The 14,068-nt window shown below is 35.6% G+C and overlaps 1 protein-coding gene across 4 annotated transcripts; it reads right to left on the bottom strand.

The window, feature by feature from the left end:
• Positions 1-6,615: 6,615 nt before the first annotated feature.
• Positions 6,616-12,554, bottom strand: LOC103962072. Of its 4 annotated transcripts, none has more exons than XM_048581082.1 (11): positions 12,371-12,551; positions 12,040-12,178; positions 10,867-10,952; positions 10,117-10,215; positions 9,941-10,006; positions 9,675-9,791; positions 8,829-8,903; positions 8,254-8,356; positions 7,866-7,913; positions 7,066-7,187; positions 6,616-6,966 (listed from the first exon to the last, which is right to left on the bottom strand). In XM_048581082.1, the coding sequence occupies exons 1-11, from the start codon at positions 12,452-12,454 to the stop codon at positions 6,868-6,870; spliced, it is 1,038 nt and encodes a 345-aa protein (XP_048437039.1). In that variant the 5' UTR covers positions 12,455-12,551; the 3' UTR covers positions 6,616-6,867. The 4 variants fall into 4 exon arrangements, with proteins under 4 accessions (XP_048437039.1, XP_009373007.2, XP_048437041.1 ...); XM_009374732.3 differs by having other exon boundaries at positions 10,867-10,972; positions 12,066-12,178; positions 12,371-12,547; XM_048581084.1 differs by having other exon boundaries at positions 12,066-12,178; positions 12,371-12,505.
• Positions 12,555-14,068: the final 1,514 nt, after the last annotated feature.

Raw genomic sequence — 14,068 nt, 5'->3', positions numbered from 1 at the left:
TCATTCTTCTTTTATGACCACGATTATTTACATGAAACTGCTAATTCCTTTTCCGTGACAAATCATTTTAAATAGGTATATAAGAGCAACTCTAGCGTGACAAAGGCCCCCTAGGGCAACTTACAATTGAATCCCCCTTGTGAACAGTAACTGCCTTTTACATCTCCACCCTTAAATTGAATAGCCATGGCAATAGGCAATAAAATATTAGTATTTTTTATTTTATAAATTAATACAAAATAATTTTATTTGTAATTTCGGATAAGATTTTTAATCGTTCTTATTGCTCCACGTGTCATTATCCGAAAAGACAATTTTTGGTGATAGATTTCAATAAGATTTTTATCCAATGTCGTCGTGCCACTTGTCGTTACCTTTTCAGAATTGTTGATAACAGATTTTCGATAAGAATTTTAACCAATCACGTCGCGCCACGTGTCACAATCTATTTACAATCTTTGAGGATAGATTTCGATTAGATTTTTAACGAATGATGGCATGCCACGTGGCATTATCTACAACTCAATCCTTTCTTTTTCCTCCATATAACCCACCATCTATCCTAAGAATCACATACCAAAATCAAAATCTCTATCATTATTCATAGTTTTTGCTTCCTTCTTACAATGTCTTTTTTAACGATGTTGTGGGAAATCGATAAGTAAGAGAAAGAATTGTTTAAGCAAGGGGAAGAAATGTTCAATCTTCAAGTGTGCAAAAATGAGATGGAAGAGGATAAGGATGAGGAACGTAGAAGGAGAGATAACAAAACAAGAAGCCAAAGAGCCTCACATTTCCGTCGAGTCATCCAAGTTGTTGCTCAGATCTCTAGGCCCAGCCGTTCCGCAAACATTGATAGAAGTAGGCAACGACGAGGTATGGATCTCTTGGATGATTATTTTGTCTGTAATAGTGCATTCCTTGATATGTACTTTAAATGTCGTTTTAGAATGGAACGGCATTTGTTCAACAAAATCATGATTGCTGTTTGCAACCATGATTCTTACTTTGTGCAAAAGAATGATGCTTTTGGTCTTATGGGTTTCCTTCCTGAGCAAAAAATTACAGTTGCCTTGCAGATGCTTGCATATGGAGCATCTGCAGACCAAGTGGATGAGATAGCAAGGATGGGGAAATCAACCATTCTTGACTCCCTGATGAGGTTTTGCTCCGCAATCAAATCTATCTATACCACAAAATACCTCCGGAGATCTACTGAGATGGACTTGCAAAGGTTTCTAAAGAAGGGCGAGATGTGAGGTTTTCCTGGGATGATTGGAAGCATCGACTATATGCACTGGACCTGGAAAAATTGTCCAAGCGCATGGTAAGGAGCTTATGGGGACAGAAAATGAGCAAAAAGTATCATTTTGGAGACGGTGGCATCATTTGATACATGGATTTGACATGCCTTTTTTGGTGTTCCGGGAGCACAAAATGACCTCAATATCCTTGCCCAATCCCCAGTGTTCAACGATGTCCTGTAAGAAAAAGCACCAAGAGTCACGTACTGGGTCAATGGACATAAGTATCACAGGCCATACTACCTAGCAGACAACATTTACCCAAGGTGGTCATCGTTTGTCAAAACAGTGCCACGTCCACAAAGTGCAAAGAAAAAACACTTTGCAAGCTGTCAAAAGGGGTGTAGGAAGAATGTGGAGCGTTTTTTTGGTATCCTCCAAGCTCGTTGGGCGATTGTCAAGGGTGCTGCCAGAATGTTTGCTTTAAAGTCGCTTTGATCCATCATAATAACATGCATCATTCTTCACAACATGATTGTGAAGGATGAGTACGATTATGATGCCGTTGATGAATATGAGCCAGACACGATGAACAATTCCAAAACACAAATATATTGTGCTCATGACGCCACCGAAGAACCTATGCAACACGAGCCATTACAAAGGGATGGTCGTTACAATGAAAGGTTCATTCAACGATATACTTCACTTCAGAACCCATATATGCACAATGCCTGGCAAATTGACTTGATAGAGTACCAGTGGGAATTGAAACAAGCTCAAGAAACTTAAGTTCATTTAATGTGTTTGTTTTTATTTTCTGTGCTTATTTAATTTTATTTGGTGTGTTTTTGAAGTTCATTTAGTGAGTTTTTATTTATTTGGTGTGTTTGTAATTTTATTTGGTATGTTTATGTAATTTTATTTGGTGTGTTTATGTCCTTTGAATAAAGATTCTCTTAGTTTAAATAAATTACCAAATCAAATAAATATACTCTTAGTTTAAATAAAGTACTAAATTCAATAAATTGGAAACAAAATAAAATACTCTATTCAATAAATAAGAAATTTCAACCCAAAGTGAATGGAAAATTATGGGTTCCGATTAAAAACAAATTCCCTAGTCCATCGTGAATGGAAAATCATCACCTAACCAATTTGTGGTGCTAGGATCATCTCCTCTTGTGGCGCTAGGACCATCTCATCTTGCTCTCGCTTCTCTTGCACACCTCCTTCGCACCACGTCCGCTTTCTCCGAATGCCAAAAATATTTAGAATTCAAAGACATCGCCTTTACAGGTTCATTCATAATGTCACGATCTTATTGAGCCCTTCTTTCTTCTTTAAGCTCTTCCCTTTCTTACCTAAGTAGCTCTCTTTCTCTCTCATTAGCTTGAAATAATCTCTCAATAGCTGCAGTTTTTGCCTCTTTTCTAGCCTTATAAGCCTCAAATTTAACCATTTCCCACACCAAAGTCAATTCACTTTGGCGAGCAAGTTCTTTCATATATTTTGCATAATCATGCTTGGAAGCACTCCCTTTTCTCTTTGAAGCCTTTTTACTTTGAGGCCTAATTGGATAACGGGTCAACCCCACCTTTGTTCAGGGGGCATTTCCAGCACTTCTTCTGTGTCGGTTTCATGAACATGCGAGGCATGATTGTGCGTAGAGTGTAGAGGGGTGTTGTTCATGACAACTTCTGGATCGACATGCACAACTCTAAATTTAGGACAATCTTTGACAATATTCCAACATTCCCACCAGGTGAATGATTTGTTTTTGTTTTTGTTTTTGGTTTTGACATTATACCAAGTTTGTGCTTGAAGTGTCTAGACAATACGGGAGAAGAAATAATTATAATCAAAGTAGCTAATGTAAATATGAGTATAGTACAAACAAATAAATAATATATTGTTACCTGATCCGCTAAATTTTCCCCACTTCGAAAATTACTACTAGCTTGTGTCAAGGCGTCTCTCCAAAGACTAAACGATTGGCTGGGTATTTTCCAACGATTGGACATTGATTCTTTTGTTCTTTTCCCACCAATTTTCTCAAGAAAAATGGTATGAATAAGAATCCACATTTCACGCAACTGCATCTCATTACTCGTAATCAGATCACGAGTGACTTCAACCTAGCATGAACACAACGTAACATCTTCAATAGATGTCTAATTTGTACTTGCATCATTAGTCAATTTGTTGGAAACCGATTGGATTGAAACTTTGAGAGAAAGATTGGAATGTGGTTGAAAATATTTGAGAAAATATGAAATTATGGTGTAAGGTAGAAGATAATGAGAAGGTCTTTATAGAAAAGTAAACTCAATTTTTTATTTTTTTTAATTTTTAAAATTTTTTTCGGATTTTTTTATTTTTTTATTAATTTATTATTAACTTAATTAATTTCTGCCGTTAGATTAAAAAAATTGAAATCCAATCCTCCAGATTGTGCCACGTGGCACGATGGTAACATATCTGAATTTTTTAATGTGAACTTTTCTTTTTCTTTTTTTAAAATTTTTAAAGGTGAATAACGTGGACCGTTGATCTCGGGCCACCGATTCAAGCCGAGGTTCTCACTCAGGCCTCCTCTCAACCCAATTGCCCGCATGGGCTGGAGCAAGGAGCTGGGGCTATTGGGTCCTATTCAGTCACCGGTCTATCAGGCTATTGGTGCTAGTGGAGTTGCTCTAACGTAACGTTATTAGATTTGCGGTTGTTGACATGTTAAAACAAGACGGTAAGAATTCGATGTACTGTAGCATAAAGGGCAACAAATAGAGATATTGGAGAAAATCAAATGTGTTTAATTTTTGGGTTTTGATCAGAATAACTGATCCCCGAATCTTATTACAAAACTAATAGGAGCATATTTATGCTACTTAGTTATGTTGTTTCCTTGCATTTAGCGAGTTAATTACTATTTATTTTAGTCTTTTAAGCTATTTTCGTATGTTTTTAGGTCATAATGGCAAAAGGAGCAAGAAAGGGCATTTTGGAGCTAAATGGAGCATTTTTGGGCATGGATTGGATAGCTTAACTATGGAGCATAGACGATGGACGAAATTGAAGTCAAGAAGGGCTAGGAAAGGCTACAAATCTGGTGGATGAAATCCTAATGCAAAGAAGATAAGGAAATAGCAAGAAATAAGGAACCTTATCCAACCTTATCTTATCCTATCCTAACCAACCTTATCCTTTCCTAACTCTAACATTATCCTATCCTATCCTATCCAAATCAGGTTAGGACTTAAATCTTGCTAATTAGAGGGGATTAATTACACATTTAAACACCTATTTCAGTTTCTAGAAGCCTTATCCATTTGTTTGCCGCATGTGGACCATTCCTTGTAGGTTTAGGAGTTGCAATCCTTCCTCTACACCTATATCATGAGTCCTTATCCATTTAGGTCCAGAAATCTACCCTTTACCCTTTCTAGAAGTCTAAATTCTGCCAAAAAATACCTAGTTTCTAGAAGCCCTTAATTTCTGGCGAAAAATTTCCTATCCCTTTCCCTTTTGGTTTCTACAAAGACTTAACCCTTTTTCCATGGGATTGTGCAATCCTTGTCCTTCACTAAGTGTGCATAATTAGCCTATATAAACAGCCAATGCCTCACCATTTAATCCATCCATTCACTCATTCATTCATTCATTCATACTGTCAGCCATCAAAACACCACAATTCACCCTACACCACCCTAGTGCCGCAAGTAAGGAAGGAAGGAGAAGAAGACTTGTGCAATTTGCCATCCAAGGAGGGTTCGAAATCTGCCATTGGAGTGTGGAGAGTTTCTAGGTGTATTCTATCCTTAGTCTTAGTTCAATGTTTAAATTTAATTATCTTTGTTTTGCGAACATGAGGAACTAATTTCTTTTTAGTTGGAGGTGAATTTGAAACCATGATTATATGTTTTATATGAATTGATTACGTCCGGTTATTATTTCTTAAGGCATGAATGTGATTTGCTTATCTAAGTTATTAAAACACTTAATTTGCATGCATAAACTTGATGCTAGAGTATAGGGGGGTTTCACGTAATAGTATTCACTTATATTCACGAGTAGTGGAGGTTGCTAGTCGCAATCGCGTTAAGTAAATCCTTGGTATGAGTCTCATGCGTTTCATAGTGATGAATGCCTTGTCAATGCTTATAGTTTTCACAAAACTTAATGACTTTTGATATGTATCTTTGTTATGCGTCTCATATAAAGAACTTGAAAAAGATAATTTGGTTTAGATCGTATTCCATCTAATTCAATGAAATAAAGAAAACTTGAGGGTTAGTTGTGCGATGCAACTAATTTGGGGCGTTGTCATTCATAGTCTAAAGGAATAATAATTGGACATTGGTTTGTATGCATATATCATGTGTGGAGAATGACCCTCTAACTAGCCTTTCACCCATTTATTTTACTTAAATTCGTTTTTCAAAAGTGTTTTCTATAAAGTTATTGTTTTAAGTTTAAAATTCGTCAAAAACAATCCCCATTTCACTTTGTCTTCATAGTTGTGTCAAAACTTGTTTTTCTTGAGTCTTTTGAGTCAAGTCAAGTCCTATTTTCGTCCAAAACCCTTATTGAGTCTAAAATTGAGTCTTTTTGAGTATTGGTTACTGTTTTAAGTGTCTAAAGTTAGTTTTAAGTCTATAGAGTCTAGTTTAATGTTTTTGAGTCTTATTTATATAGATTAGCATCCCTAGTTAATCCCCGATCTAGAACGATGCCTACTTACATATCTACTACAATTGTCACAAATAGGGTTTAATTTGTGTGTCAAGTTAATTTTCACATCAAAAACAAATATTAGCAAAATTGCATTTTGATCTAGTGTTTGACTATTTTGTATTTGCACATTTACCTCTTATCTAAGTATCCCAAACAGGACCCCTAGCTTCCATAGAGCCACAATTCATTCCCTCTGCCCCTCTCATATAGCCATCGTTTCTCCCCATCGCCTAAGGCCATCACCTCTCGATGAGGTGATATTTCTCTCCCTATCCCAGTTACCACACCCAACACCCCTAACACCCCCTTATCAACCTCTCAGTCAAACGTGGCTGATTGTATTCCCCCTTCGTAAATGTTTGTTACTTCGATTTCATTAATCACAATATGTGTACAATATAAGTGATATACAAAGGTTTAAATGTGGTAGGATTCATTACAAATGTGAAACTTAATGCACAAGTTATATAATTTCAAATAACACTACCTATAAAGATTTGAAGGTATGACTAAGATCAATGTGCTGCTTGTGGGCAAATAACAACAATCTTAGAATTTATCTACTACTTGAACAACATAGCTTATCATGTTATAAAGGAAAAAGATTTTTAAACTGGACATATGTTGATATTATATATTGCACCAAATCTACCGTCTGATTCTGTTAAATTTCATGATAAAAGCATTCATAATTGTATCCATTGGATTCTTGCCATACAGAAAAAGTGCTAAATTGGATAAAATTTCTTTAACATAGAAAGATACTTAGTAGAACAAGTATTGTGACCATTCTTAATTGTTCATCTTAACTTTGGGGATGTAGCATACCAGTAATCCCTTGTGATGCCCAAACTTCAAGTTCATATTTTCAAATCATGAACATGTACTACTACAGATTGCCCTGAAGTACTTGGACAATTTGCTCTGCTCTGGATTGGATTCCGTTCAAATACTCCGTAAGAATACGCTGCTGGTATGAACCACCCTCCTGATGAAGAGAAAAGAACCAAAAAGCAAAACAATCAACACGTGGAAAATAGAAATTGAAACATTGACAGGTTATCCAATGACCAAGGTTGTTTCTCACTGTTCGGATCAGAGTCCGCTCAACCCTTTTCTTAATGACAGCATAGAGTTCCTGCGGAGAAACTTCCCCTTTGCCAATTGTCAATCCATTGATCAGCAGCTTGTTCCATTCTTCCTCAGGAGCTGCAACAAATGAAATGTTCATGAATGAGACAGATCTACCAGACATGAGATCAAAATAAGTAGGTTTCTGAGTTAACTGTTTATAAATTTAACAGAAAGGTCAACCAACCTCCCCATGCTTAGTTTAAATGATCAAAATGCACAGAGAAAGTCATGTTCACAGCTCTGAGGCATATATAAGTTAAGCTGACAACCGATTGTATAAATAATTGATGACAAAATTCCAGCACAAATACTAAAAACTCTAACAGCTAATTCTTCCAATTACCCTTGTAAGATGATTAGGATAAAACAAACGTTGGGTGCCCTCAATGGCCTTGAATCCTATACTGAAGCCCTATATGTCTCTATTATACGGGATTCTCAATCACTTCTTTCAACATTATGATCCCACATTCAGGATATTCAACATAGTAGAGTCACAAATATGTTGCAAAGTCCTAAATACACTCCTTTAGACGACAACAGCTAGAGACACCAGATTCGCAAAGGCCAAGGAAACATCATCAATTTATAATGCAACAAATTCATAAAGATAAAGTAACTACTACTGCAGAAAACATACTAGTCAGTAGTAAACACTGAAGGTTAGGAGAACAATCTCTTTCTTAAGAACCAGTAAGCTTTCAACAACTATATACATAATGACAATTTTTTTTTATAAATGATGGCAGACACCTTTGATTATGGTTTCAAGAAGCTTCTCGGGCTTCAGAATTTCATCCCCTGCAAATAGTACTGTTATTCAGAAATCCGAACTCTAAGATAAAACAAGCACAATGCAATGTATTAAAAATATAAATATTGTTTGCTCTAGTTCTATCACGTATAGCAAAATTTTGTTTGCCACCTTTGCAAAAGTGTCCCCCCTCATGGGCGGCTCTAAGCCCTCCCTCTTTCCCCCTCCTCCTTTTCTTTTTGTTTGGACAACATGCATAGGATTGGAAATAAAGACACACATAAATTATACGACTTAAAATGCATGTTTATGAGATGACACATTATTTGGTTTTATGCATCCAGCAAATGATATCATGTGCAAAGGCGATGTGGCCATTGTAATTACCTTTCTTTGCATAGCTACGTTTGGATAGAACAGTAGAAGCATAGAGCTGCAAAACCTTTTGTAACATAGCCTCAAACCCTGGCTTATCCCCATCTCCTTTCGCCTGAAAATAACTAACAAAATACATCACAAATTGAATCATACATGAAATCTTGATGACCAAGAAAAAAAAAAAATCATAGCATCCAAGCGGAATTCCAAAATAGGTTTGAATTTGAATTCTGAAGTTTTGTATGGAACTTTATAAATTAACATGTCTCAAGCATCAAATGGAGGAGATTGTTCATGAAAACAAGATATCAAGGACAACACTGTGGAGCTGAGTATATTCTAGTAGCATCACTTTAAGTTAAAATGGATGAAGAAGAAGAATATGTGAATGAAAATACTGAAGATAACTTCTTATGCAATATAAAAATGCAAAGCAAAAACCCACAATCCAAATTGTCAAGAAACTACAATTCGAGGCAAGGTGAGAACATACTAGCACATTACTACTACAAGGATGAAAGATCGTATGGTTTGAAGAAGAGTATATTCAGGCGGTAGCAATTTAAGTATTAAAACATACTCACTTGTCGTAGTTGCGCATTAACTTCTGCAAGAAAGCCTTCATCTAGTTGCCCTTCTTGCTCCCTTTGGAATATTTCCTGATAATCAAAAAGGAAAAAGATTGAACAAATTGAACAAACAATATAATGAAGAAGAAAAAAAAAACAACTTCAGATTACAATTTATTTTTGATGGAGCATTGAATCCCAACTAATTTGGTAACGGTGGAGAGATCCACAACTTTGCATATTGATGTTTAAATACCTAAAGCGGGGTGGGGGTGGTATCGATTTTCAACATGCCCCCTCATGTGTGACTAGAGAGAGCCAAAGACATAGAACAATTTTATTAATCCAATAAATTTTGACATGGATGAATTGCCCACTCCAGTACCATGTTAGAGTTGCAGCACAAAATGAAACTAATTGATTCCAGGTGAAATGGAGATGCCAAAGATTTTTAAATGAAGATGCAACCCCATGTGCCTTTTTTATATTCACAATAGAATTGATGAAACATGATTTGAAACTAAATCAATGGCCTAACAATAGCAACTTCAGAAAATGCAGGGAACAAATTTAAACAGGCAGGAAGGCTTGTTTAGTTCTCAAAAACATCTTCTACATATGGCAAAAGTGTAAACATCTATACAATCATTATCAAACCAAAGCAGTAATGCAAGAGAAGCAAGTAAAAATAAAGCTAAAATAAGTTGATAAAAAAACTTACTCCAAAGGTACATAAAAGGATGAAAAAATAAAACAAATTCAAATTCTGCCAACCAAGTTGCATATATTCAACAGTGAGTACCAACCCAAAAGAAAAACACTGCAATAAATTAAAACAAAACAGAAGAAAGAAAGACTCACTTTCTCCATTAACTTAAGAGCCTCAGGATCTCTAGGAGGCCATCGAATTTCTTCTACATCATCCACTACAGGTTTCAGAACCCCTTTGAGGACATCAGTAGCTGAATCTATCTTTTCCTACAAGGAAAGGAAAACTAGGATATAAACTTGTATTGTACTTGAAACACTTGGGAATACAATTTAACATGAACCCAAAACAAGAACAATCCCCCTTGAATTATGGGGTGTAGAGAGAGAGAGAGAGAGAGAGAGAGAGAGAGAGTTACATTAGTCTTATGGACAAGGCGATCCACTATGCTCATAATAGATATTGCCAACTCCTCGTAGTCTTTCTGAAAGAACGGAAATGATTAAGCCTTCTTTCACAAACTAGAAAAGGAAGCAGACAAAAAACAAAAATATCATTTAAAAAAAATAGAATTAACCAAGTTCAAAACCATGCTTTATCATCCTCCGATTTACAGGTATCAGTTCTTGCCGCAAGCCGTAGCCAAAAACCCTCGTTAAAAGCCAATACATTTTGAACAACAAGCTTCTGAAGCTGTTCACAAATCATAACCAGCAATAAGAATTTCAGTGATAAGTTTACGGGTGGAAGTCAATGAAAGCTGCATTGAAGTCTCAAGTAAAGAAATCCATAGTTAATCAAACAACGCATATCCCAAAACCCCCTTTTACCCACATGCTCCATATGATTGCAACTTTATATTATCATACATCAAATGAAAACTAGAAACTCTATTGCAAAGAAATTCAAATATTTTAGCATTCACAGGGGTTAATTTTTTCGTATCATAATCATATACAAACAATTCATTAATTACATACCCTAGGCCTTCATAGGCACTACCAGAAAAAGCCTATTGAAAGAATTGCCTTTACAGTCTTATCTAACGAATCTTAAAAATTTGAAACAAATTGAAACAAAGACCTGTTCTTACTACTGCTATTTGTGCGTTTAAAATTATAATATTAACTTGGTCTCATCCCATGTCTCTTCAAATTTTCAGATAAAGTAATACTCTTTACTACTAGTATTAGTTAAGATGATGATAGAATAACTTCTATAACTAGTTTAAAAGTCTCATTACCAGAGACAAGACAACGTCAAGTAAACAAATCCAAATCAGTTTAATTCGTTTCTAAAAAGGAAATAATTGGTGGAAGTAATGTCAACCAGACATCTACATACTTCAATTGGATTTGAATCCCTCAGTTTGTCTATCAGCCTATCCACTTCTACAGTCTTTTTGAATGCTTCTTCGGCATCTTGATTTGCTGCACAGATCAAAGTTCTCCTGTTTTATTAGATCGAAACACACAAGTTTACTATTGAGTATTGTCAACTCCATCAGCCAGATTCATGGACAGTGGAACCATAAAATGGAACAAAACATGTTGGAATATAGAGGCATATAGACCATGGAAATGAACTTTCCAACAATAAACCAATAACACACAACATAACATTTGAAGAGAAAAATCCATAAAACCGAAAATAGAACACACTTGTAAAAGTAGTCCTCCAGAGTCCCTCTAGCTAGATGAGCATTCCTGATTCTCTTTTTCTTTTCTGATACTTAACATGAATAAATGACCATTCTTGATTTTCTTTGTCTTTCTTTATAAAAAGGCGAACAATTATTTATTAACAGCTTTAACTGACCATACTAATCAACTTTTCGCAACTGAAAGACAATGATAAAGAAAATAAAATAAAATAGAAAACAACAGGCAAGAATCATTATTTTAACTAAGTAAATGACAACTATTGGGTTTTTTTTTTCTATCTTAATATAATAATAACAGTAGACCAAGAGTAGAAAGAGTACAAAAATGGGGATGTATGTAAGCTCCTTCCTTTTATTCTTGAATACTATCATACCCACCTAGTGATCCCCTAAAAGATATCACTTCAATGTCATATTTCAGAAGTGATAGACAGAAAGAGAGTATGAGCTCTTTAGTTACCTTTCCTTGCAGGTGTTGTATCATAGGACCATTATATTTAGTTTTGGATAGAGCAGTTTTTTTTTCTTCCCATTTTTGTTACTTGTGAGGGTATGCCAAAGCTACCACAAAGATAAGATGGGGCTAATATCAGGTTATTAAACCAGTATCTCTACAGCGGGGACGATGAGGACATCAGATATCAAAATGTGGAGGTTATCAATTATCAACATCTTACAAATGTCCCACATTGTAAAATCAATTATCATCTCACAAATGTCCCACATTGAGAAAATAGAACATCTTCGCGTAAGTACTATAAATTATTGAACATCCTTTGCAAAGACTGTTTTGTAATGGCAAGTTCTAATGGAAATGGAATGATGGAAAACCAAAGGAAAAGGAAAATCATTACTGAAAGCCAGGAGAAAAAGTAATTGCCTTTTCTTCCAATCCGTATGATTGTTCGAGCCGAACGGCTTTGGCCTCCACAACATCCCCACAACATCCCATTTCTTGAGAAATGACGTTGTTAAACCAATGCAGGAAAGCACCTACTCAGAATAGTACAGAAAAAGAAAACCCACAAACTGTCATCAAATATTGACAGAGAAATTACCAAAAACAACAAAAATTACCAAAAACATTCAGAGGTCAGTTTTCACGTTTTCTTTGTGCTACATTTTCTCAGAGCTTCATTAGCTTCTATATACGGACATTAAAGAAGAATTGTATCAGGAAGGAACCTGGTGGGAGTGAGAATGTGAAGAGAAGCACCGGCGAACTTGTACGGACAGAGGCGCGGGCGTGTGTAATGATGAGGAAGCCATTGGAGGGAAGCTCGTAGGTACGGGCTGTGGCGGGTGAGAGAGGAGGGACCAGCAGTAATGGGTGTTCAAGTTTGTAGATCAAGAGTTTTCTTCTGTTATCGCTTTTGTGAGGATGAATGGATGAGAAGCTTTTGGGCCTATACCATCAAAGAATGCTTTATTTACCGGCCCTTTCATAAAGCCCTAGCTTTGGAAAAGGGCCCGTGCCAAGGTATCCAAACCAACAATTTTCCCAAAAAAACTACTGCGGCGGTTTAGTGATATTCTTCAATATTTGTAAGTGGAAAGTTTAGTAGGTTCGACTTCCACAGAGTTTTCAAATGCACCTTCTTTTAATTCTGATTATTGATATTGTAAGTGGAAGTTTAGTAGGATCGACTCCCATAGAGTTTTCGAATGTACCTTCTTAATTTTGTTTATTGATTTTCTCTTAGTTTATTCAATGTGACTCGAAAAAAAAAAAAAAAAAGTGTTTATTCTTAGTCGTTGTAGTCACATAATAAGGAATGCCAAAGGAATAATGGTGGGTGAGGAAATTATAATTCTTTTAGAAACTTCACAGGCGATGGGAAAGGTTTGATTCTCCCCAACCCTTTACACTTGTATCAACAAAACAAATTCATAGAGGATGTCAACATAAGACGGATGAAAAAAATAGGACAAGTGCATAATAGTAAGGGTCAGTGTGGGATTGATATGCTTTTTTCAAAAAAACTTTTTCTGTTGTCCTTTAAGTATAATTAGCTTCAAAATAAAGTAAAGCTAGTATCTAAACTCTTGAAGGTGTTTTCAATGATGACAAATAGTGGTGCTCGGCACCCAAAGTTGGCATTATAACATATGCCCATTTGTTAAGAGCATTTAAATATGTGTAATACCTATTTTATCTATGAGCAAATGACCACTTAGAGTATCTCCAGTTATTTTATCTATTTTATGGAGAAATTTTAACTTATAGGAATATGACTATAGGATATGACAATATATAGGGCTATATTAATTCTATTTAGGTAAGAACCCTAAAGTAGTTACAACCGGAACATTCCTATAATACATGTAATAATTACAATGACGATTCAGATTAAGTTTCTCTAACATAACACCATCACCACCTCCGCTGCCACCACCTTGGAAAACTAGACGAGTCTAATCGAACGAGTTTGAAACAAAGTTGATGATGACGAGGCTAATGGAGCTTTGGTGAGAAGATCAACATGTTAATCAATGGATGAGATGTCATATTTCCTTTGATTATCTGGGGCCACCTTTTCACAGACAAAGTGATAGTCAAGTTCAATATGTTGAGTATGAGCATAATGAACAATTTGAGAGATAGATGGCAACAATTAATGAAGTGGGGAAAAAGAAAAAACATGTGAGGACTTAATTGAGGACGAATTGGTGATGGTATCATGGAGTCATGGTCATTAGGATGATCACACAACTCACATTTTTTTCAACTTTGTCACCCATGAATCGTATGTTCGTATTGACTATAATTATCAAATTGGATGGCTTTTGGTCTCTGTCACTCCTACACATGAAATCACCCTCCGCATATAAGTTTCTCAGTACAGCTAGAACAATATATACCTAGCTACTTTATGTGTCAAT

This window comes from the organism of the source record quoted next, unplaced genomic scaffold (genome assembly GCF_019419815.1).
Source record: "Pyrus x bretschneideri cultivar Hongxiangsu unplaced genomic scaffold, Pyrus_bretschneideri_v1 Contig16, whole genome shotgun sequence".
NCBI classification, from domain to species: domain Eukaryota; kingdom Viridiplantae; phylum Streptophyta; class Magnoliopsida; order Rosales; family Rosaceae; genus Pyrus; species Pyrus x bretschneideri.
Note: the sequence above shows the minus strand (reverse complement) of the source record. Positions and strands in the feature narration are given on the sequence as shown.

Coding starts and splice junctions, on each gene's coding strand:
- LOC103962072 (XM_048581082.1), bottom strand. CDS start 12,454: ATGGCTTCCTCATCATTACACACGCCCGCGCCTCTGTCCGTACAAGTT. Junction 12,179..12,370: donor CACATTCTCACTCCCACCAG/GTTCCTTCCTGA, acceptor TATTCTGAGTAG/GTGCTTTCCTGCATTGGTTT. Junction 9,792..9,940: donor GCCTTGTCCATAAGACTAAT/GTAACTCTCTCT, acceptor CTTTCCTTGTAG/GAAAAGATAGATTCAGCTAC.